The 25,990-nt window shown below is 45.1% G+C and overlaps 1 protein-coding gene across 2 annotated transcripts in view; it reads left to right on the forward strand.

Annotated features, from left to right (window-relative positions):
* Positions 1-25,990, forward strand: part of RAPH1 (Ras association (RalGDS/AF-6) and pleckstrin homology domains 1) — a 96,114-nt gene that overhangs the window by 8,630 nt on the left and 61,494 nt on the right. Inside the window, exons 2-6 of one of the 2 annotated variants that reach the window (XM_061572837.1) lie at positions 17,545-17,620; positions 18,183-18,316; positions 21,001-21,097; positions 22,401-22,915; positions 25,103-25,177. In XM_061572837.1, the coding sequence (XP_061428821.1) occupies positions 18,197-18,316; positions 21,001-21,097; positions 22,401-22,915; positions 25,103-25,177 (807 nt within the window). In that variant the 5' untranslated portion in view covers positions 17,545-17,620; positions 18,183-18,196. The remainder of the gene's footprint in view (positions 1-17,544; positions 17,621-18,182; positions 18,317-21,000; positions 21,098-22,400; positions 22,916-25,102; positions 25,178-25,990) is intronic. The other variant, XM_061572844.1, reaches the window with a different exon arrangement.

Raw genomic sequence — 25,990 nt, forward strand, 5'->3', positions numbered from 1 at the left:
CTACATCAAGGCTGCATGTGGGAGCAGACAGAGAGGTGGTTGTATGTAGACAGGGATAGAGACCAAGAGAAAGAGAGCGTTGAAGACATGGCGATCTAGCGGAACAGGGAAATGCAGAGTAAACGGAGAGTATATACTCTTAGGTTTCTTTCGGTAAAGTCACGTAGGTAAAATAATAATAATAAAATAATAATAAATTAAAATAACTCCATTAAATCACGAGAGATGGGGAGGCAGAGAGGGCAGAGTGAGAGTGCAGGAGAAGGGGTGACTTGGGTGGTGCTCGGACAAGCAAGGAGGTAATGAGGGAGGTGGGGCCTGCGGACTCGGGGGTCACGTCGGGTCCCAGCATGTGTGTGTGTCGGCAAATGTGTCTGTGTGTTATAGAGAGCGGTAGTGTAGCGGCGACTCGAATTCAATTATCTCTCACGGCCAACACCAGTGACGATTATTGGAACCAGTCCTGTGCCTCCCCTAGGTCGATTCGGCCCCAAATGAGTACCTGGTGTGGTGTTTAAACATCGCCACTGGGGAGACAAAGGGGAGTGGTGTTTGCCACCCACCCCCTCGTGTCCCGTACGGGCCTTCCTAGGTGCTCGCTAACAGTCTTTTAGAGTAATACGGGGGATATTTGTATGTGTATTAGTGAATGTCTGACACTGGAGTGGTGCACAGCACGGGAGTGTGAAGTGGTTCGTGTGGTGGTTTCTATGGTTGCAGTGTGATGCATGGTTTACAGTGCTGTGTAGTACATTCTGTATGTGGTGGTGGTGTGTATTGTGGAGTGTGGTGTATGGGGCAGTGTGTGGGTGACGTGGTATGGGGGTGGGAGCACTGAGGTTGGTCGGGTGTGAGTGGGGGGGTGAACAGGGGGGTGAGCGCGTGTGAGTAGGGGGTGAGCGTGTGTGAGTAGGGGGTTTATAAGTCTGTCAGTGAGTGTCTGTAGTTATGTTAGTGTGTACGAGGACCTGGTAACCCTTCCACCTGGTACTACTTTTCATTAAATACCACGGTGGAAACGCCCAACTAAGCTTGTGCCGATTAGCATGGTCGGCTCCATACGGTGCGAAAGAGGTTCAGCATACATGCGTGCTAGAGGCCCCAGAGGAACAGGCGTTTATGACGCCATCTGGCCAAACCCCATTTGGTGCAGCCAGACTGAACCCCCCCCCCCCTACTCGAGGTTCCTAAAGGAGACCACTGTGGTTGGCCACATGGGATGTTCAAACTCTCGCTGTGGAGGAAAGACAGCCATTCCTCTATCGGGAGATGGACCGGTACCGCCTGGACCTCTGTGGTGGAATACAGGAGGTCTGGTGGACCGGCTCTGGCTACAGTCATTATGAGGGGTGGACAGTCCTCCACTCACGGCAGGAAACTGCCAAACAACAGGGAGTGGCATTGCTGACATACAACAGAATGAATGGGGGGTGGGAGCGTGGAGGCGAGGGGTGGGAAGCCATAAGTCCCAGGCTGCTGTGGGCTCATTTCCCATGGTGGTTGTGATTTCTTACGCCCTCACCGACGATGAACATCACACATGGGCCAGATCAGCTCAGTACCAACAGTAGGAGGTTGTTATATTTCTGTACACCCCATGGGCTTGGAATTCCCAACACGCTGTTCCGGTATCGGCGCATCCACACAACATAATGGGTGCATGCGAGGTCCAAGAAAGGACATCTGCTGCACTATATAGTGATGGAACAGTGGATGCGGGCCCATGTCCTTGACACTAGGAGCTGATCTGCCCACTGATTACCATCTTATCATCTGTACAATGTGCCTGCCATTCTTCCACTGCAGTGGTGGACGTCCACCGAGTACTCTATTTAAATTTACAGTAGCTTGGTCTCAGCTCGTGAGCTCCTCCAGCAGGCAAGGAAGCATTGGCTGGGTCACGTTGCCCACATGTCCAGCCACCACATGCCCAAGGAGCTTATGATTGGCCGGACAGAGGGAGCTAAATGTACGCGCAGCTTGGGTTGGAGAAGTGATGCATTTATGCGGTATGGTAGGATGTGGAGCTGAGAGGACTTGCAGAAGGCTGGTTACCAGCGGTGTAACTGGGCAGTTGAAGGCAGTTACCCTTCAATAACAGTGGAGGGCAGAGGAGTGACACTCACAACAATGAGCAGAGTGCCTAGCGGCTAAAATGCAGCAAGTTGGCACAGCAGGGGGCACAGGTGGTGCATCTGCCAGTCATTTCAGTCTACTCATGGCACCCGGGTCTATGCCGTGACCTCCGCTCAGCAAGCCTTCGACACTTCACGTGGCCTCATAGTGCACCTAGCCTGGTACAATCGCTGTGGTGACGTCACCACTTCTTGGTGAAGAATGGCGGCTGTTGTGTCAATGGTTGTGTGCATGTCAGTGAATGTGTGAACAGCAGTAGTGCGGCGGTTAGCACGCTGTACTATGAACCCAGCGACTTCAATTCCCGCTCATGGCCAACACCACTAACGAATATCTGAACCGGTCCTGGGCCTCCTCCAGGTCGACTCAGCCTCAAATGAGTACCTGGTGCGGTGTGTAAACATCACCACGAGAGGGACAAAGGCGGCTCTGCATGTGGTGCCGGCCACCAACCCCATCGTGTGCCATGCCGGCCTTGATAGGTGCTCACTAACAGCATTTCCTCTAACAGTTTTTGTCTTTGTGTGCGGGGGGAGCTGTGCTAAGATCCCAGCGACCCAAGTTCAATAGCCAATATCAGTGATGCATATCTGGATCTATTTTGGGCTTCCCTTAGATTGTCTCAGCCTTAAATGAGTACTGGGTGCCACAGTGTGTAAACAGTACCTCTGGACAGACAGTGGGGTTGTGTGCAGTGCCGGCCTTCATAGGTGCTCGCTAACAGCACTTTCCCCAACAGCCTGTTAATAAGGCTATATGGGAGGTCTGTGTGTATCATTGTGTGTGTGTGTCAGCAACTATTAGAAGTTAGAAGTTTATTACACGGTGAAGCCCATTGAGCTGTACAGCTCTTTATGAAGGGCAACTTGTCCGGTGCCTGTAACGCGTTTTTACTCGCAAGGAGCCAATGAGACGACGATTCTGTTGCAGTGGAGACCTGGGAGAGATACCGGGCACAAGTCAACAATGTCAGTGGGCGTGAATGAAAGAATAAATTCTTCAAAACCACAAAAAAGCTTAAAATTCGAGAGTATAAAGCGTCACCTTTACCCCGCTAATTATACAATGCAATGCATCTGTGTGAAAACGCTCTTAAGTAGTTATTGTGGTTTGCTTCAAAAGAACACAAATATGGGTCTGATCCGAGTTGCGCTCCTTGTGTTCGGATCTGCTGGGGGTCTGTGTTTGTGTAACGTGCGTTATGTGTGTAGGTATTGCATTTTTTGCCTACCACCCTATGAAAACCACTGTTGCCCAGAATGGGGTGCGGCTGATTGGCCGGGATGGGGGTCAACTCGAGGGGAAAACCCTCTCGTGAGGCACTCCTTGTTACACGAACGAAGTGAGATTGTTGACGAGCGTGGTCGTGTGGAATCGATGATGATGAGCTGGTCCCTCCCCCCCCACGATGAGAAGAGGAGACTGCAGTCTGGGAATCTCTTGGGCGCAGTAACGGGTTGATGGCGTTGATGATACGGCTTGTAACCGCGCGGCATTCGTGACTTGACGGTGCACGCCGTGTGGGAACACAAGTGGACCGCTGCAGGTGAGAATGTGCGAGCCGTTTGACAGGTTTTGTGTGTTGGGTAACAGACTCCTGCTGCTGCTGCCCTGAGGCGCTGTGTCGTGCACACTGGAAGCTGTGCAACAATAAATTGCAGCCAGAGGGGTTTTGGCGCTGTAAATTATTGTTTCACTCATTACTGAGGAAGCTTCGCTGAGTCTCAAGACTCTCTTTCACGAGGGTCCTGTCAAGTCTTTTTGCAATAGAGGACGATTTTTGCCATGTGGAATCCAATTACGCAATTTGCAGGTAATCGTTGAGTATTAAAGATGTTTGGCCAATACTACCAGTGACATTGTGTGTTTGTATTCTTAGGTTTTTTCGGTAAAGTCACGTAGGTAAAAAATTAAAATTAATAAAAGTAAAATAAAATAAAAATCACGACGTTTCGATTGCAACACAAGCAATCATCATCAGGTATAAATGAAATAGCAACAAAAAATTCTAACCAGAAAAACTATAGACAGACATATAAGCAGACAGATATCACCAAGATACATAGAGAGAGAGAGTAACACAGGTACAGAGAGGGAGATCGTCTCTGTTGAGTGGCCTTTACCGAAAAAACCTAAGAATATGAATCCTTGCAGTCACGAAAGCTTCAAATCTAGAATTGTGTGTTTGGTTTAGCTTTGGGAGGAAAAGCGGAGATCCCAGAGTGTAAACCCTGCAGAACAGGGGGAGAGAACACACCGACTGAATGCAGAAGGGCGCCCGAGTCGGGGATCAAACCCAGTCCCTTCTTGCTTGAGGCACGAGTGTCCCCACTACGCCACCCTGATGGATCTATGTTGTCATATGTACAATACTTGAAAGTGCGGATTTGTGGCTCATAGTAACGTGTTAAGTTATGGCTCTAAACTCATAAATGCGTGAAATGTATGGTCTGTGCTTTCCAGTCTAGCGCGTAAAGTCTTAATAACTCTGTTCATTCTGTCTGTACATATTAAAATTAACAGCTTTACCATTACCAGATGTTGGTTCAGTGAAGGCCCTATTATCTGTTATATGGATGTACTGTTTTACAATTCCTCTTATTCGCAACTAGCTTCCAAGTACCCGGCGTTGCCCGGGGGAAAATATATTTCAAAACTTCTCAAAACTTAAAAACATAACATATACAAAGGAAAAGAAAACTTTGATCATTACCTCATTAATTAAAATAAAACCCAACGCGCGTTGGAAGTAAAACTTACGCTCGCGCGCCAAGATTCGGTTCTTTAAATCGCGCAAAGGAGTCGAAGGTTGTAGATTTCTTTAGAATCGGCCTATTCCCGTTTAACTGATACCACAAACGCTCACCAGATATCGATTGTCGCCAGTCCCATATGCGGGTTGACGCCACACACTTAATGGTAATTCCCCCCCCCCCCAAATACAAAAGTATTTTTTATACTTTTTGCATTGTGTACAGTCTGGAAGCTACCCACATGCCAAATTTCAAGTTTGTTGCATGTTGGGAATTATGCTAAACATTTGTAAAAGACGCACATATTCACAAATTTCCCTTTTATATATATAGATGTAGTTGAGAAGTAATACTGCTATCCAAGTGGACTGCTCCAGATAAACGAAGATAACAGGAGTTACATTTTTACTTAACTTTTGTGACTGCAGAAATTAATATTCTTTGGTTCTTTCGGTAAAGCCACATGGATAGAAAATAAAAATAAAGTGAATAAAAAAGAAAAAAGAAAAAAACAACAATGTAGACTGTAGCCTGGTTCTTAATCGGAGTGAGTTTACTGGCAATCTATACTGTAGAATGTAGCCTGGTTATTAAGTTTGGTGAGTGCACCGGCAGTCTATAATGTAAAACGTAGGCTTTCGTGACCAATATTATTCATAATACAGTGATACCTCGGTTCACGAACTTAATTCGTGAACTGACTCTGGTCGTGAACCGAATTGGTCGTGAACCGAGGCACATTTTCCCATAGGGTTCAATGTAAATCCGGTTAATCCGTTCTGACCTTTTTTTTTGGGTTTTTGAAGCACAAAAATATGAAACAAATGACAATACACATTACTGTAGTACTGTACAGTATAGTAATGTATAAAGAGAGAACACTAACCTTGCTTGAGATGACTTCTGGCATGGAGGAAGGCAGGTGGGAGGCGGGTGGGAGGCGGTTATTGTTTGGAGGGAGAGTCCCCCTCCATAAGGACATCAGGGGGATCTCCTACAGGGGTTTCCTCTCTCCTTTGTCTCCTAGCTGCAGGCTCAGTTTTGCTGAAAAATCTGTCCAATGTCACTTGTCTCTTCCTGCGCTGCATAACCCTCCAGTACAGTAAGCACTCCAGTACAGTAAGCACTCAAACGGGTGAACTGTACAATACATTAAGTACAGTATTGTACAGTACAGGAGTACAGTACAGTACTGTATGTGCTAAAAAGCACACCAAAAATCAAAAAGTCACTGAAAGTGTCTTCACAGTACTCACAGTATTTCTTTCTGTGTCTCTGCTTCTCTCCACGATCTTCCTACAGGAAGTCACGACCATGTGACAGCCTGGAATTAGCATTAAAATGGCTGCGGCTCCTGTTCGTGAACCGAAGCGGAGTTCGTGAACCGGAGCATATTTTTATGAAATTTTCTGTTCGTGAACCGAGTTGTTCGTGAACCGAAGCGTTCGTGAACCGAGGTATCACTGTATAGGTTTTTAGGTCAGATCGCGTTATTTATAAATTTGTTGTAACCCTCCACCACCCGACACGGCGTAAGATTAAAAGAACACCAAAGAAACATTAAATTATCTCAAACACAACTGTCGGCAGTGGCAGAGCATACTTGTCAACAAGGACACTCAATTGATTTTGATAACGTGTGTTGTGTAAAACGAATTATTACTGGCCAAGACTAATTAGGGAATCCATTGAAATTGAGAGAAACAGAAATAACTTCAATCGCTCTGACAGCTACAGGCTTAGTGCGGCCTGGAAGCGTATTATTAAATAAATACAATTACAATTCCGTATAAGGGAAACAAATACCAATGAATAACAATTGAATGATTACCAATCTATATATTTACAATACCCTCCCCCTCTTTGCCTCGAATCACTGCACCAGATTGAATTGAATTAAATGATGACGTCATCCTGATGCTGCTCTATTTAAGACCGGGAGCAACAGGAGAGCTTCACCATTCTTGCCCGATGAAGCTGATTGTAATTATCAGTGAAACGTCACACTCAGATTTCAAAATGCTGTTGATTCTCTCTTCAGCACACCGGTGGGCTAAAGAAGTAAATTATTTTGTCCTTTGAAATTTTTTTACTGTTTGGCCGTGTCGGGTGGTGGAGGGTTACGACACATTTATAAATAATGCGATCTGACCCAAAAACCTATATTATGAGTCTATAATGTAGACTGTAGCCTGGTTCTTAACCTGAGTGAGCGTACTGGGAGTCTATAATGTAGACTTATTATTGGTTCTTTCGGTAATAAAAATAAAATTAAAAATAAAACCACGACCGAAAGAACCAAGAATAAGTCTACATTATAGACTGCCAGTACACTCACTCAGGTTAAGAACCAGGCTATAGTCTACATTATAGACTGCCGGTACACTCACCAAACGTAATAGCCAGGCTACATTCTACATTATAGACTGCCAGTGCACTCACCCCGATTAAGAACCAGGCTGCAGTTTACATTAGTGTTTTTATTTTTTCAATATATATTTTTTATTTTTATTATTTTTATTCACTTTATTTTTTATTTTCTATCTACGTGACTTTACCGAAAGAACCAAAGAATGTAACAGGAGTTATTTGCCCACGCTTCAATCAACAGGCATCTTCACCACAATCATCATCACCCGGCATCATAATCATCATGACCGGGCATCATCGGAATCATCACCACCCTGGATGAATCGTAGACGTTAGGCAGTTGTTACGCAATTCTTATGAGACATGAAGCAACCTGTGGATAACTCCCACTGTTAGCCGTGGTGGTTTGTTTGCTTGTTTTATGCTCCTCACAAACACTTATAGCTCAAGTAATGTGCTGTCACTTCCAGGTCGCTCCTCTTTGCCGTAAAACGCCCACGTGTAATAGGGAGGGACGATCCCGGTGTAGACGAGGGGAGGAATGATAGGCATTCTATCTGTCAGATCCTATAGCAAGATCCTATAGGGACAACTTGAGCCTCCCAACTCTCAGTCATGGCATTCAGGCGCCCCAGTGTGGCCACAGGTGTCTGCCGTGTGCACAAATGTTGATTTTGTTTTCAGACGATTTCAGTTTTCGGGGCCGGAGAGCGCATGGATGTGATTGAGAGACTGGTGGGCCAGCGGTGGGAGTGGCTGTGTCGTGTCGAACAAGAGTTCTCCTATCTAATGTCAGCGCTGTCCAAATGCTTTGCATTGAGGGCCAGATTGAATGATGTGGAATGAGCCAAGGCTTGATGTACAGTTGCCCCTTTGGGGACGCACTGTATTTATGCACAGTTGAGAAACGTTGATGTGTGATGGCTTTTTCTCGCACCAAAAAATAGATTGAGTATTTTTATACTGCGTGACATTGGGACCGCTTTTACAGTGAACGATTCTCAATATTGCAGTGCAAGCGTTCGCTTGAGAATTGTCACTGGCTCGTGAACCCAGTCCCCTTTCCAATGTATTTTGGGGCGTCACTGTCAGGTGCAAGCAAAGTCACCGTTATTAAGTGGGATTTGCCGGTTGTGAAACCGTGTCAGCTTTGCGACCTTATATGCGTCCAACTTTTGTGGGCTGTGCTGGGTCAGGGTGTTGCCACTTCACGGTCTCTCGAGACGACAGCAGCAGCAATGTTTCCCTCCCCCCCCATTGTGCATTAGCCGTGCTGCCTTACCGCGTGGCTAAAATGTAAGCACATGTGCTGCTGTGTTAAGGAGTGGTTGTGGGCTATGAATGCCTTCCAGTGATAAGCAAACCACGTACTGAAACAGCAGCTCTTTATGTGCTTTGGAACTTTACTTCGGTTCTCTGCTCATCAGTGGCTTTTCATGTAATTTTTTGCTTTCCAATGCCTTCCAGACTTCTTCACTCAAATATTGCACTTCAGTGTTTTTTTAACATCACTACTTACAATGTTGTATTGCAGTTCATGCAGATGTCACTTAGCACGACCCTGTAGAATGCTGATTTTTTTTTAATAGTGTTCTATGTCTTGGAGAAAAATTTAGAAAATCCAAAAGTCTAAAAAGCCGATGAAAAATAATAATAGGCTTTTTCCTTTCTGGCACTAAAACGTGAGGTGTTAAGATGTTCAAACACCAAATAGATCAATTTTTCAAGGCATCCAGTCTGCATTTACCACATACTTGTGGCAAAACACACAAACAAACATGCTCTGATATTATTATAACTCTAACTAGATATAACTGCTCGACCTGAGCTATGTGTTCTGATACTTGCATTGTTTTTGTACTTTTAACCTTTTGGCGTTCTCTGGTCTTAACACTGGTGAGACTAGACTATAAAGACTGCTGTCTTCTGGTGTAAGCCAAACAGTTTAAAACAAAATGTTTATATTATCAGAGCATGTTTGTTTGCATTTGTTGCCACAACTTGTGTGGTTAATGCAGACTTGATGCCTTGCAAAAGGTATCTATTTGGTGTTTGAACATCTTAACACCTGTTTTATTACCAGGAAGGTTTAAACCTAGTCTTATTTTTGATCGTTCTGGATACTGGCAAAAACATCCCATAGAGTCTAAAAAGTGCTTTTGAGTGAGAACACACAGGGTTGGAAAATTCCACATTGGGCAAAACTGAGTTTGACATATAATAGACCTCTTATTATTGTCTCTCTGTGTCGTTCTCCATGTCTTGTGTGTGTGTATACTCATTCAATTTGTCTTCAACACAAAACCCTCATGTCCATTACTCTTCCCACAGCACTCACGCCCAACGCTCGCCCCCGATGCCGAATTGCCAGCCTGACGCAGTCATTTGATCAGACCAAACAGTTCTCGTTGAAACCTTCTGCAGCCAGGCCACCAAGATTATATGGCTTGCCAAAGATACATAATGAAGATACACCTCTTCGTCCCATTGTCTCTACGATCAACTCCCCCACATACAAACTGGCTCGTTTTCTGTCTGAAATCCTACTGCCTTTCACTGGAAAAACCACTTCTGTGGTACTAAACTCTACTGACCTGGTATCGACAATCAAGGGGATTTCCCTGTCCCCAGACGACCTGCTTGTCAGTTTTGATGTGGTTTCCTTATTCACCAAAGTTCCTGTACCTGACACCATCGCAATCATTGAAGACTTGGTTCATCAAGGACTGAATGCTGGGGTACCCCCCCTGGTGAGACACTGCTTAACCAATACATACTTCACCTGGAATGGAACTTTCTACAAGCAAACTGAGGGCACCCCAATGGGATCCCCCCTATCTCCAGTTGTAGCCAACGTCTTCATGGAGAAATTTGAGACTGACGCCATCCAGACTGCCACTCTACGTAGATGACACTTTTGTCATCTGGCTACATGGCCGGCCTGCTCTGGACCGATTTCTCGACCACATCAATTCCATACACCCAGCCATCAGATTCACCATGGAAGTCGAAAAAGATGGCAAGCTACCCTTTTTGGATGTCCTAATTAAAAGGAGACCTGATGGTTCAATGAGCCACTCTGTCTACAGGAAAGCCACCCATACGGATGCTTACCTAAAACCGGATTCCCACCCTCATCAAGACTCTATACCATAGAGCCCAATGCATTTCCGACCAGGAACACATTGCCAGTGAACTCCAACACGTATGCCAAGCTCTTAAGGCTAATGGTTACTCCGACTACACAATCCGCAAAGCCATCACTCCAACCATCAAGAAGGATCCTGTTGAGGAGCCTCTCAAGACCATCACCTTACCCTACATTGCTGGGGTCACAAAAAAGATCTCCAAAATCCTGATTAAACACAAGATACAGGTTCGATTCAACACAGTACATAAAATCCGTGATCTGGTCCCGTCTGTAAAAGATGCAGTTCCAGACATACAGTACCCTGCCGTCTACAAACTAAGTTGCCTCTGTGGTAGCAGTTACATTGGAGAAACCAAACGACATGTCTCGGACCGCATCCGTGAACATAAAGCAGACTTGAAACACGGTAGGACAAACACCTCAGCCGTGGTAGATCACTGTTACAATTCAGTGGGCTCACATGATATTGATTTCTCCAAGACAGAGGTTCTCTGCAGGCCATCTGGCTACCATGAGAGATTAGTTCATGAGGCAATCCACATATACAAACACAGAGACAATTTCAACCGATCATTGGAAGGACGTAATAAACTATTTCGGATCTTAACTGATTGTGTTCACGTTTACGGTGACTTTCAGACCGCAGTCCACTCACTGGCATTGACTATATATCTTTTATTCTCAGCAGAGAATGGATTCTTTGCTCCGCTGCAAGTCTCCTACCACCACTCTCCTATTGACATATTTCGTTGCTTCCTCTTAGTACCTTTCACGCGACGGTCAATGGTATAGTGTATAGCAGATTGTATAATAATAAATAGTATAAAAGTGTAATGTTTAATACAATGTATAAGGTAATATATAGTATCGTAATTGTATAGTGAATATACAGCAGTGTGGTATACAGTAGGGTGGGTAGAATAATACATAGTGTAATATTACAATGTATAGTCTATAAGCATATTAGTTGCTGCAGCTCTATACTATTAACATTCCTTCCCTTTATTGATGCTAACTCTACTCCCTCCCTTTGATGCTGCTAAGCCTGCATAATGCACGGGCATATTATGACTTTGAAACGCCCCGCCCACCTCCTACGCATTCCACAAGTAATTACTAATCCCATATCTGCATTTCCCATAAATATGCTAAATTCCTCTTGATATGCAAATTATTTTGTCAAGGCACTCTTCCCCCTCCAACCCAGCTTAAATATACGCTCCAAGCCTGGTGGTGTTTCATTCAGACGCTGTCTTTCCGACAGACCTGTTCTTCACCTGAGGACGGCTGCTTGCGTTGTGGCCGGAACGTCGTGAGAATTATTTTATGATGTTTTATTTTTATTATTTTATTATTTCCCTTCTACGTGACTTTACCGAAAGAACCAAGAAGATTAATCCCTGCAGTCACGAAAGCTTTAAATCAAATTTTAGTGTATCGCTGTGATGTCTCCTTCGTACTGGTAGATTTGGAATTGTGTCGTTATTTGATGTTTCGGTCTGTTCTGGATGACCACAGTCGCACAATACCGGATGTATTTATTTATTTATTTTAGATGTGTGCATCAGGTATCCTTATCTCCTGCCATGGTTTGTGCAAATGCGGTTTATTGTGGATAATGAGGTTTGTGGAAGATCAAACCCCAGGGATCTTTGCGTTGAGGTCTTTCACAAGCTGTCTGTTTACGAGTTCTTTTGAACTCAATTCAGCTCTCCAAGCTCTGTGGGAGCACATCTTCCTGAGTCCCAAGAACATCGTTGGCGGCAGCGTTTGCAAACTGGAGATAATGTCCGCTGAAATGTCACCACAATCTTGCCAAATCACCGGTGGATAATGTCCTCCCCCCCCCCCCACGGCACGTTGGTTGTAGTGGTTGTTTCGTGGTTGTTTGGTGGTTGTTTGGGTATGGTAGTGGTTGTTTGGTTGTGGTTGTTTGGTTGTGGTGGTGGTTATTTAGTTGTGGTGGTTGTTTGGTGGTGGTAGTTGTTTGGTGTTGGTAGTCATTTGGTTGTGGTGGTGGTTGTTTGGTGGTAATTGTTTGGTTGTGGTGGTTGTTTGATGGTGGTGGTTGTTTGGTTGTGGTGGTGGAGGCGGTTTGGTTGTGGTGGTGGAGGCTGTTTGGTTGTGGTGGTTGTTTGATGGTGGTGGTTGTTTGGTTGTGGTGGTGGAGGCGGTTTGGTTGTGGTGGTGGAGGCTGTTTGATTGTGGTGGTGGAGGTTGTTTGGTTGTATTGATGGAGGTTGTTTGGTTGTGGTGGTGGAGGCGGTTTGGTTGTGGTGGTGGAGGCTGTTTGGTTGTGGTGGTGGAGGCTGTTTGGTTGTGGTGGAGGTTGTTTGGTTGTGGTGGTGGAGGTTGTTTGGTTGTGGTGGTGGAGGTTGTTTGGTTGTGGTGGTGGAGGTTGTTTGGTTGTGGTGGTAGTGTAGGTTTTTTTGGTTGTGGTGGTTGTTTGGTGGGGGTTGTTTGGTTGTGGTGGTGGAGGTTGTTTGGTTGTGGTGGTGGAGGCGGTTTGGTTGTGGTGGTGGAGGCGGTTTGGTTGTGGTGGTGGAGGTTGTTTGGTTGTGGTGGTAGTGTAGGTTTTTTTGGTTGTGGTGGTTGTTTGGTGGTGGTTGTTTGGTTGTGGTGGTTGTTTGGTGGTGGTTGTTTGGTTGTGGTGGTTGTTTGGTTGTGGTGGTTGTGTGGTGGTTGTGGTGGTGGTTGTTTGACCACTTTTCGTTGGCGCAGTAGTCCCGTATTTTCCCCCATATAGCCTGCATACGCATGAAACCTGCAGACGCATATACCCCGCAAAAATAGCGTTTTGTGTACAACAAATTTCAGATAGGCTGCATCTCCATATACCCCGCATGCCTTCATATCTTTAACGTTGTTACCGCAGCTTAATTCCATCATAGTAATACAAAGTTTACATTTGTAATTCATTCCACTATGAATTGTTAACATTAAAATCATAACGTGCACAAAGAAAACAAACTAACCGGAAACGAGTGAACAGTATATATTTAACAAAAGTAAATATCCAATAAATAGTAACACATAACTGGTAGATAAGTAAGTACAGTTTTAGCACTGGTAGATTGCGCATTGCGTAGACAATAGCGGCACTACGGTAACGCCATTGCCTTCTGGCAACAAAGCCATTGGAAGTTTGAAACAAAGCTCATGGTCGCGACTGTATAGTGCTCGGCTAATAGCAGCGGCCTAAGGGACTTGGCAATTATGATTCCACGTCGAGGAGACACTTGTTAAGGCCCTTCCCAATGTACAATCCATAGCCTCAGCTGAAACTTTCACACCCCCCTACAGCCACTGAAGTATTACGGTAAACAAAGTGCACCCACTTAAAACATTGTCGTTTCATTGTACAAACAATTTAAATCATTTAAAACGCGATACCATGTGCAATTTTAGTGTGAGTGGTTTATTCAGCAGTGCTTTAGTCAAAGGTAAGTGTTGCATAGTGGATAGTCCTACCATGAAAAAATTAAACGAGTTATGACATGTCACACGTGTAAAATATTTTTGGGATAGCCCGCACCTCCATATACCCCGCAGGGTCTTGTTTGTAAAAAGTGGTATACCCCACGGATTATATGCGGGAAAATACGGTAATCACAGGTGGTGCATCGGCCAGTCATCTCAATCAGTTAACCCATGGCACTTTTGCCTGTCCTGTGACCTACCAGCGGGCGTTCGACACTTCACGTGGCCTTAAAGTGCTCGTAGCTTGGCACAAGTGCTGTGGTGACGTCACTGCCACTTCGTGGTGGATGGCGGTTATTGTTGTTGTGACCAGGCTTGCCTACGCCAGTCAGGACGGGTCGGTGCTGATATCGCTGCCTATAGGGTCGCCACCTGTCTGGGCTTGACCCCGAAAATCCGGGAATTTACGTCTTTGTACTGAGATCTTGGGGGTGTTGTCTTGAAGTTTGATAGAATTCTGCACGATTGATAGGCCTAGGCTCACTGAGAAATACGTCGAGGTTTTGGTCTGCAAGAGGGTAGCAACCTGATTTGTCCCTGATGCGAATTGTAGCAGGGAATCAATTTCTGGTTTCCACATACCCTATCTCACTTCATGTATCTCAGTATCATCTAACATTACTATTATTACGCTTATTAACCCAGGAAATCCTCACCGTATCGCAACACTTTCCAGAGGGCCCTGCCAAGTTTCCACACTAGGGATGGTATTGTTGTGGATAATCCCGTTTGTGTAATTTGCAGTGTTTTTTAGCTTTGGGATGTTTGGCCATTTTCAGTTGTGTTGGGTTTTTTTAGCTATGAGAGGAGAAAACTGGCGAACCCCTGGGAAACCCACGCAGAACAGGGGGAGCACAAACTCCACACGGAAAGATGCCCAAGTCGGGAATCTCACCCAGGGCCTTCTTGCTGTCAGGCAGGCAGCGCCAGTGTTAAATAATAAATCCTCTGTGGCGCAAGTCAGCTCAGGCAGATTGTGTTTAGACTGATCGTGGTGCAATTACAATTAAGTTACAGAAGCATGAAACAGACATAGGGTGACTATTATTGCACGAGTATGTAAACAGACAAGTATATACGGGTAAACCTGTTCCTGTTGCAAAATGTCTGCAAGTTGCAGGGTGGGTCCCATTCATCGCTGAATCTCAGAACGTGTAAGCTGTTAGCGTTAATTTAATTTAGAGGGGAATAGCACCGCTGTTTTTAAAGATGTTTTACTCACTGCAGAGAACCGCAGTGATACGACCACCACTCCGATAGCTAGCGACAAAACTGTGCCACTCCCTCCCGCACGGCCTTGTGGGAGCCTCATTACCGATAAAGTTATTTTATTCTCGTTTTTCTTTCGGATTCATTTTCATAATGTACACATATGCCATTGGAATGGAATTGGAAAAAAAACTAATGACGTTTCCAGACGTCGACAGAGCAAGAAAGGGTAAAATGCAATATCAGGTTTAAGTTTGAAAGAATCGACAGCTTAGCTCATTTCTTTGTTCAGATTTTCCAGCAGATGCGTCCTGCTGTCATCGGGGCGGCTACACATATGTAAGCATTTCAATTTGTACGGAATTTAAAAGATGTCAAAGCATGCTTTGCTTATTATAAGTCTGATGTAAAGAGCCGCCCCCGGTGATTGTAGCTTTCCTGGGTGACAATTCAACTCGAGAATGGATTATCTCTCTCCCTCGTTGTGGTGAGAAAGCAGCAGCGTCTGAACGGCTGTGGGGTCAAGCGAAAAACATAACCACCGTGTAATCGGTATTGGACCAAATACAGCAGTGCTAAATAATTACCATGAAAATAGTTGAATGCATATTACACACATCAGCGGCAACATCGCCACCTACTGCAAAAACTTGACATGATCCTCGTGAAAAAGTATTTTTTAAATTCTTTCATGGGCCAACAAGTAAAATGAATATGAGCCCCAAACATAATTCTTGTTACCTAACACAATTCGTGAGTGGTGTGTGAGCTTTATATCATAATGGACATTAGTCGATCGATTCGTTGCTACACCCCTAATTCTAAGATGAGGAAGGAACAGTTTGGTGATGGTTCTATCAAGGTGGCATTTTCAAGTTGGTTCCACAATGGCAGAAGTGCGTCAGTGTGTTCCTGGAATTATGTGACGAGAAGTGACAGTACAAGGATCTGCCGATAACCATTTTCTGCCAATAACCATATTGAATCTAATATGCTCAGTAGTTGTTCGCTCAGAGGCCCACAGACGAATGGGGAAGGCAGCCATAACTGCTACCAATTATTGCTCAAGTTTTGTGCTCCTCTATTTGGATGTTTGTCTAACTCCATTGAGTGTTTACACATGAGCTGTGTCAGTTACAGTGCCTATCTGTCTTCTTTCAACACACAGACATTTAGTACAGGACTCGTATATACAGGTTTAAAAAATATTATCAAAATACATACTCTTTGGTTCTTTCGGTAAAGTAACGTAGGTAGAAACAAACAACCAGTTAAGGCATTACCTGGTTGATAACATCCTTCCAATGATTGTGCAATTTATATCCATCTTCTCGTTTGAAGTTTTGTCTGTTTATATATCTGGATGGCGTCATGAACAAACCTTTGATAGTAGCCTGAAGGTTTGCAGAGTAACTTGGTCTCGGAAAAAACAATATCATGCGAGCCCACAGCGTTATAACAATAGTCAGCTACAGCAGAGGTATTGGTTCTGCCATGTTTCAGATCTGCCTTGTGTTCGCGGACACGGTCCGAGACATGTCGTTTCGTTTTCCCAATGTAACTGCTGCCGCAGGTATAACTCAGCTTGTTGACTCCAGGGTATTGCATGTCAGGAATGACCTCCTTCACAGATGGGATTAGATCACGGATTTTGTGTACTGTATTGAATCGTACTTGGATCTTGTGTTTGTTGAAGATTTTGGATTTTTTTTTGGTAACACCTGCTATGTATGGTAAAGTGATAGTTTTGATTGGTTTCTCAGGAGATTGTTTCTCCATGGTTGGATAAACAGCTTTGTGAATAATGCGGTCCGAGTACCCATTCATCTTGAGGGCCTGGTGTTCCAGTTCACTGGCTAGGTGGTATTGGTCGGAGATGCAGTGGGCCCTATGGTGTAGTGTTTTGATGAGGGAATTCTTCTGGGCCGGATGGTAGTGGGAATCAGGTTTTAGATAGAATATGTGTGGGTGGCTTTCCTGTGGACAGTGTCCCAACGAGCTGTCAGGCCTCTTCTCAAATAAAAATAGAAATAGACAAAAATAAATATCCTTATGTAAAAAGTTACCGTATTTACTGTACCGTACTTTCCACTCCAATCTCGAAGACTCGGCATGGGGTGGTGTACGTATTACTACTACGCTCTTGTTTCAACACAACCACGTGTTTGAAGATCGCCGGACCGATGCAGTCTTTGGAGAAGTTTTGCTGGTTTCGCCGGATCGGCCCGGGACCGCCGGATAATGTTGGAAGCCAGATAATCTCGCGCCAGATAATCGATGGTTAGCTGTATGTGACTAACTTACTGTAGTACTGCAGAACAATTGTGGATACTGTTACCACCATTATACTGGCATGGTATTTCTACTTGTCACTGTTGAGAATAGCATGCCTGTGGGTTTAGTTTTTTTACTCCATTCGTATTTTTGATTTGTTTTATTTTACAGGTAGAGGAGTCGAGGGTTCTGGCCTGAAAGCTCTCAACAGTCCAAGACGCTGACAGATCGATACGCACACAGAGTGGTACGCACACACACACGCACAGCAGTACGCACACACACAGGGTGGTACGCACACGCACACAGACTGGTGCGCACACACTAGTACACACACACACACAGCGGTACACACACACACACACAGAGCGGTACACACATACACAGTGGTACACACACAGACTGGTACACACACAGAGCGATACACACACAGAGCGGTACACACACAGACAGAGCGGTGCACACACAGACAGAGCGGTGCACACACACAGAGCGGTGCACACACACACAGAGCGGTGCACACACACACAGAGCGGTGCACACATACACAGTGGTACACACATACACTGGTGCAGACACAGAGCGGTACACACACACACACAGAGCGGTACACACACAGAACGGTGCACACACAGAGTGGTACACACAGAGCGGTGTACACACAGAGAGCAGTACACACACACATACAGTGGTACGCGCACAGAGAGCGATACGCACACACACAGAGCGGTAGGCACACACAGAGCGGCAGGCGCGCGCGCTGAGCGGTATGAAGTGATACAGAGCGGTATGCACACACACACACACAGCGGTACGCAGTCACATGGAGCAGTCGGACGAGGAGCTGGAGCACCCAGCCGAGGAGGACAGTGACCACGATGATGCTGAAGATCTGGACAAGATGTTTGGGAACTGGCTGGGCGAGCTCGACACGCTCACCAAGGTGATGCAATTCCGGTCATCCACACTCTCACATACTCCCTTTGTTAAGAATCCACCTAAACTCGAGGCCAGATGGTCCCACCTTATACAAGACCTGAAGTAAGTGAGCAGGATGGAGGGTTGGGAGACAGGGACTGAGGACAAGGTGCATAACCACTGCAGATTAGACAAGAGCCGGATTCAGAGGGGTGGAAAGATAAAATGCTGGTTTAGGTCACCTCTTATGTTTTTCTTATCTTTGCCAGCTGTATTTAGCTTTTATCCCTCTTTACCCTTGCTTAAAAAAGTCACCCTTTCCCCTTTCCGTGGGACCCTGGTATGGTTTGGGGTAGCAAGCACCCGTTCCCCATCTTTCTATCCCCAGCTTTTTATAACCAGTTTCGCTTATGTTGATGGTGTGTACTTGCGTCACAACGTGACGTAATGGGCCCGCGCATTAATAAAAATAACTAAATAGTAAATAAACCACCTATAGAAAACTTTTGTTTATTTTTCCAGGTGTAAGGCCCACTGAGGTGTGTTGCTCGTTTTCAGAAGCGACCTGGCTATCACAAATGATAGCTCAATGAAGTAGCTTATTGCGTGGATATTTATAGCAGGCAAATACTCAAAAATGCATAAAGTTGATTCTAAATGTGGAGGTAAAACTGAAGGACCTGGATAAATATCCACGCAACCACAGGGAGAGTGAGAGAGACACACAAACTCCAAATATGCAGCAGGTGTCAGTGTTAGGATGGAACCCACCGTGTAGCATTACACCTATAACGAGGGTATAATCAGTCACCCTTTTTCTTCTTGGTTCTTTCGGTAAAGTCACGTAGAAGGGAAGTAATAAAATAATAAAAATAAAACATAATAAAATAAAATAATTCTCACGACGTTTCGGCTACAACCCAAGCAGCCGTCTTCAGGTGAAGAATGAGACACTGCCAAGCTAGGAGCTTATATATAAGCTCGGGTTGGAGGTGGAAGAAGAGCGCCTTAACAAAAAGAATGTGCATATCAAGAGGTATGTAGCATATTCATGGGAAATGCGTAGGAGGTGGGCGGGGGGGGTTTCAAAGTCATATTATGCCCATGCATTATGCAGGATCAGCAGCACCAAGGGAGGGTGCAGGGAGTAGCATTAACAAAGGAAAGGAATGTTAATAGTATGTAGCTGCAGTTAGTAAACAACCACGTAGAAAACTAAAGTATAAACTACATAAAAACTAAAGTATAAACTGCATAGCACCATCAGTATATTTACTATACTCTACAATAAGCTGAGTTACTAACAGCAAGTAATACATTACAATTCTACATCGTAAAAATTATATAATATGCTTCCATCTAAACTTTATTCTCTTACATCACACGAGCATACACCGTACTATATACTGCCATAGATAAGCCCAACATTAAATTATATACTGTATTGCTATAAACCACCCTATACCTTATACATTTTAATATAACACTATGTATTATTCTACCCACCCTAATGTGTATTACACTGATATATGTTTACTATACAATTACGATACTATATGTTACTTTGTACATTGTATTAAGCATATAAATGTTATACTATTTGTTATTATACACTGTACCATTGACCGTCGTGTCAATGGGTGAGTCGTGGGGGGAAAACTTGCAGCGGAGCAAAGAAGCCATTCCTTGCGGAGAATACAATGCCAGTGAGTGGAACGCGGTCTGAAAGTCAACGTAAACGTGAACACAATCAGTTAAGATCCGAAATGGTTTATTACGTCCTTCCAATGATTGCTAAGCCAGAATCCATCTATAACAAATAGTATAACATTTATATGCTTAATACAATGTACAAAGTAATATATAGTATCGTAATTGTATAGTAAACATATATCAGTGTGATACACATTAGGGTGGGTAGAATAATACATAGTGTTATATTAAAATGTATAAGGTGGTTTATAGCAATACAGTATATAATTTAATGTTGGGTTTATCTATGGCAGTATATAGTACGGTGTATGCTCGTGTGATGTAAGAGAATAACGTTTAGATGGAAGCATATTATATAATTTTTACGACGTAGAATTGTAATGTATTACTTGCTGTTAGTAACTCAGCTCATTGTAGAGTATAGTAAATATACTGATGGTGCTATGCAGTTTATACTTTAGTTTTTATGTAGTTTATACTTTAGTTTTCTACGTGGTTGTTTAGTAACTGCAGCTACATACTATTAACATTCCTTTCCTTTGTTAATGCTACTCCCTGCACCCTCCCTTGGTGCTGCTGATGCTGCATAATGCATGGGCATAATATGACTTTGAAACCCCCCCGCCCACCTCCTACACATTTCCCATGAATATGCTAAATTCCTCTTGATATGCACATTCTTTTTGTTAAGGCGCTCTTCCACCTCCAACCCAGCTTATATATAAGCTCCTAGCTTGACAGTGTCTCATTCTTCACCTGAAGACGGCTGCTTGCATTGTAGCCGAAACGTCGTGAGAATTATTTTATTTTATTATGTTTTATTTTCATTATTTTATTACTTCCCTTCTACGTAACTTTACCGAAAGAACCAAGAAGATGAATCCCTGCAGTCAAGAAAGCTTTAAATCGAAATTTAACAGTTACCCTTTTTTAAAGTGCCGTGCTTATTTTTTTTATTTCCGAGACGTTGACCCCGTGCCTTGTTTGGTTTTTCAGGACTTGGACACGAACAAGGCGCCTGTGGCCAAACTTGCGAAGAATGAATCTAACTTGGCCAACTTCCGATACAGATTTTCAATGCATAACCTCCACGGTAAGTGCTGGTTTGGTATTGTGAATTCTGCAGGTCCGCTTTCACAGAGCACTCGCGGAATGGCTGTGTGAATTGTCTAGCAAAGGACTTATCGATTTTTTCCCCCACGCCAAATCTTTCAGCATTGACTCAACGAGCGTTACTGCTGTAATGTAAAGCACAAATTCGGCCCCATGTCTAGGGTGCTGCACCCAGCTCCTAACTCACTGCACTCGATAGAATTGAACATTGAGCAGTCAAGGTGATTGATGATGCAGCACTCACTGATTCACTCCACTCACTCGCCTACTGGTGGTCGGTCATCTCCTCGTTACTCTTCTATCACTACTACCATGGTTACTGTTTCCGTCAACTTCATTCGTCCACCGATATCGATGACTTTGCCTACTGGACTGCCTGTTGCATTTCATCCACACTTTTCAAGCACAAACACACTTAGCCGCTCCCTCGCTCACACATTCACTCACTCACCCACTCAACCCTTCAACCCACTCACCCACTCTACCCCTCAACACTCACCCACTCTACCCCTCAACACTCACCCACTCTACCCTCCAACACACTCACCCACTCTACCCTCCAACACACCCACTCTACCCTCCAACACACTCACCCACTCAACCTTTCAACACACTCACCCACTCTACCCCTCAACACTCACCCACTCTACCCTCCAACACACTCACCCACTCTACCCTTCAACACACTCACCCACTCTACCCCTCAACACTCACCCACTCTACCCCTCAACACTCACCCACTCTACCCCTCAACACTCACCCACTCTACTCTTCAACACACTCACCCACTCTACCCTCCAACACACTCACCCACTCTACCCTCCAACACACTCACCCACTTTACCCTCCAACACAATCACCCACTCTACCCCTCAACACTCACCCACTCAACCTTTCAACACACTCACCCACTCTACCCTCCAACACACTCACCCACTCAACCCTTCAACACACTCACCCACTCAACCCTGGTGTGCTTCACTCGTAACTAATTGGTATGTTTTTTTTATGGTACAAACCTTACTCATTTGCTCTGTCGGGTAGTGGTGGGTTCAATGATGCATTGAGATTTACACGATCTAAGCCCAAACTCCCTCTGAAGAATAGCTTGGACGTTTGTTTTCTTGACAACTTACGTTTTTTGGCTGTGTAGCATTGAGCAGGCAGTGTGACACACATAGGCACCGCCAATCATAAGTCATAGCACTGGTTGTGAAAAAAAATCAACGTGTTTTAAAAACACAGATCCGTGTTGACGCACCCCCCTTGCGTGTCCTCTCCAGAGGCATTGAACCAGGGAGAGGAAGTGGACCTCGACGCTCTGATGGCTGACCTGTGCTCCATGGGCCAGGAGCTGGAGAACATCACCAAAGAGCAGCCTGCTGCTGCTCCTAAGCCTCCTGCAGCACCGGAGCCGGTCAGGGCTATCCCTGCACCCGTAGCAGCGGGTGTGCGGGTCAAGCCGGCTTCGGCGAAGTCTCACGCCAAGGTCAACGCCTGCGACCAAGCACAGCTATCGCTGGAGGAATTGACGGCGCAGCTGGAGCAGGCTTCCCTCAGCATCGAGGAGGCCGCTGCGTCCGTAGCTGCCCAGCCGGCGGTTATACACCCTCCTCAGCAGCAGCCTGCCCCCACGGACAGAGTCGCCCAGGAGTCCAAATCGGGCGACGTCAGCTCCGACTCGACATCGTCTCGCTCCAGCCTCGCCTCGCTTGCCTCCAGCCAGGACTCGGAGCGGTCACGCTCACGCGAGTCCGACCTCTCCCAGCAGGCCTCCATGACGACGCCTGTCAATGAGGTAATGGCGCGACGTCGCCCAGCAGCGTGGCGCGTTGGCCCCCTCCCAGCGCGACATATCGGCTCCCTCCCAGTGTGATGCGTCGGCCGCCTCCCAGTATGACGCGTCGGCGCCCTCCCGCTTCCTCGGTGCCGTACTCAAGATGCTGGGTGCAATACCAAGCAAATACGTCCCATCTCTAATCGCTGTGGTTTGGCTGTGAGGATTGTTTTCCAACTTGCCCGTGGGTGCGCCGTAATGATCGTAATTGGTGCATCGTTAAACCACTTGTGCACGTGACTGTTAAATTGGTTTGGCTGCGTCTGATGGCTGAAACTGTGCTTGACGATTACATGGCCGAACCCATAATTTTTTTAATCGCTTAAAATGTGTTTACTTGTTGCCATTTTCCTCATCAACAGCTGCAATGTTCAAAACGTTGATGTGTTTTATTGAGCTGGGGACTGGGAGAGGAACAGCTGTTGTTAACCACCAACAATCACACCATCTCAGAGGACATTCAGATAAACCGAGTTGCACAATCCAATGCGGCATCATAAGGTGATGGTTAACGTTGGGGAAGAAAGCTCTGTCTACGTAGAGAAGGGAAGAATGGGTGCCAGGCAAATTAATGACCTTTGTATAAATGCATCAACAAGGAAGTCCCCAGATTAACAATCAGGTCCAGACACAGATATTGCATCATAATCAGAATCTTTATTTAGACTGGAGCGATGCTTTGCCTATATGCTCATCAGGTAAGTGCAGCATGATCATTGGTGAGCCTAAACAGTACAGCATTGGATATTTGTAGCATCAAACACTGTGGATAAACTCTGGTAAGAATATGATGATGGAGAAATTGCACTCTTGGTTAAGTGGCCAGAGAGATGAGCAGGATCAAGTCAGAAGTCTTCTTCTCATTCGAAAGAGAAGGCAGAAGGGTGTTTCCAAATTTCTAGAATTTTAGTCAGGATGTGGTTTGGGCCTTGTGATGCGGAAGTAGTTGAAGCCTGTGCCCCTAACAAATGCTTCAGAAGAGGATGCTGAGCGGTGTCTTTCGTGATCGTGACCAACCAAATAAATCTCGGGCGCTGCCACTTGTGCAGCAATGTGTATCTCATGTGGGGTCTTAAGCCATAATGTTGCTGTGATTGTTCTTACTTCTGTTGTAGGTTTTGCTGGGTGCTGGTTCTCAACCTTGTTTGCTTGCATGCTCCAAGTGTTGAAGCCCCTCTGCATTCTTAGTTAAATGATAACAATGACATCATTGCATTGGTTATCAAAATGGTTTATTTCCCCCATTTCTACCAAGCATCACCAAGAGCAATATTTATTATTGAGCAGCCACATGGCCTAGTGCAGGGGTCGGCAACCAAAATAACAAGAAGAGCCATTTCTTTCCAATTCGGTACAAAATTCAGTATTTCAAGAGCCGCAATGCATCTGAGTACATACTGTACTCACGTACATATCGTCAAGAAGCAGCCCGTAAAGAGCCGCATGCGGCTCCGGAGCCGTAGGTTGCCGACCCCTGGCCTAGTGTAAGGGCAATCACCGTTGCAGGCGTTCATGGTGTTGCAATCCTGTTAAATACTACAGTGAATATTGACCATAATGCACCCCAGCTGGTTCACAGTGGACGTTAACGATCTTGCGACGTTCCATTGTGTGCTGGCGTCACGACTTAAATTTTCCAGAGTAAAAAAAACCTGCTAATTACTTAATTGAAATGTACACAGGAGTATGTACGTATGTACATTCAACTTCTTTTGCAGATCACACTTAGCCAACCGTCCTAATCAAGGTGTGGACATTTGGCAGGACCCTCTTGAAAAGGAATCGTGAAACTTAGTGAGGCTTTCCTGGGTAAACAACAATAATAAACAATAAATAAATATTCACCCTTGCTATTGTGCTGGTGTTACCGTGAAGCGACGTCACATCGGTTAAACGGTGTCACTCGGTGTAACACGTAAAGAGCCGGCCGGGTGGTGGTGGTGCTAGTGGTTGGTGGTGGTTGGTGGTGCTGGTGGTGGTGCTGGTTGTGCTGGTGGTGGTGCTGGTGGTGGTGGTGGTGGGTTGAGAATGCTGTTGCGCGTGGACGGGGCACCCTGCATGCCGTGGCTGATAACGTGAAGCCTCTTTGCCCATTGTGCACCCCTTCGCTTCGCCTTCTCTTCCTCTCGTGTTTCGCGCACACCCAAGCACCCGTATCTGGATAGGAGGACCTCAGTGCTTGTGCGAAACCTGGCGGGAAAACCCAACCACTTGCTGACACAGGTGACTGCTGATCCCAGTTGCGCCCCCCATTGGTGTTGCATGATTCTGCCACTCGCCCACCACCTCTATGTCTATGCTTTACTAACTTTCCTTTACAAAAAATATTAACAAATGCCAACACGAACACGATTGTATACTTGCACATGCTCTGTCTTGTCACCGCTTCGTGACATGCATTCAATGGCCCTGTTCAATTGCTGCATTTGTGTGTAGAGATTTTTTATTCATTCGTGCAGTCCACTGGTCTGGATGAAACAAGAACATGAATAATGCTAAAACATTTTAATCCAGCTAATATATCTATGTATTGTTTACCTATGTACGGTATTGTTTATCTGGATTATTTGTTTGTTTTTATCCAGGGCAGCAGATAGGGGATTTTTGATTTACTAAGCAAATAATAAAAATGCCTGGAGCATAAAATTAGTTCATATTATAAGGTTGCACTCATTATACCACACAAAGTACTTGCTACAAATGAACCACAACACCTTTCTAATTTCGTCAAGGAGCATAAACCCTCGTGCAAACTTCGATTATCCTCGCAGCAGCTTTTGGCTAATCATCGAACAAAGATGTCCACTGCATCGCTTGCTTTCAGATGCACTTCTGCAGCCGTCTGAAACGCTCTTCCGATATTAGGAAGCCACTGGAGCTAAGCACTATTACATCTAAATTGAAAACTAATTTCTTTAGAATATTATTTTTGTGTTTAGTTTGTTGCCCTTCCCCCACACCTCCGATTATCACGGTTGGCTACGTATGGTGTGAAAGTAGTTCAACATACATTCAGTTTGGACATTTTGCGCGCTA

Source organism: Lethenteron reissneri, chromosome 7 (genome assembly GCF_015708825.2).
Source record: "Lethenteron reissneri isolate LAM-NWPU_2019-01 chromosome 7, ASM1570882v1, whole genome shotgun sequence".
In the NCBI taxonomy this organism is placed as follows: Eukaryota; Metazoa; Chordata; class Hyperoartia; order Petromyzontiformes; family Petromyzontidae; genus Lethenteron; species Lethenteron reissneri.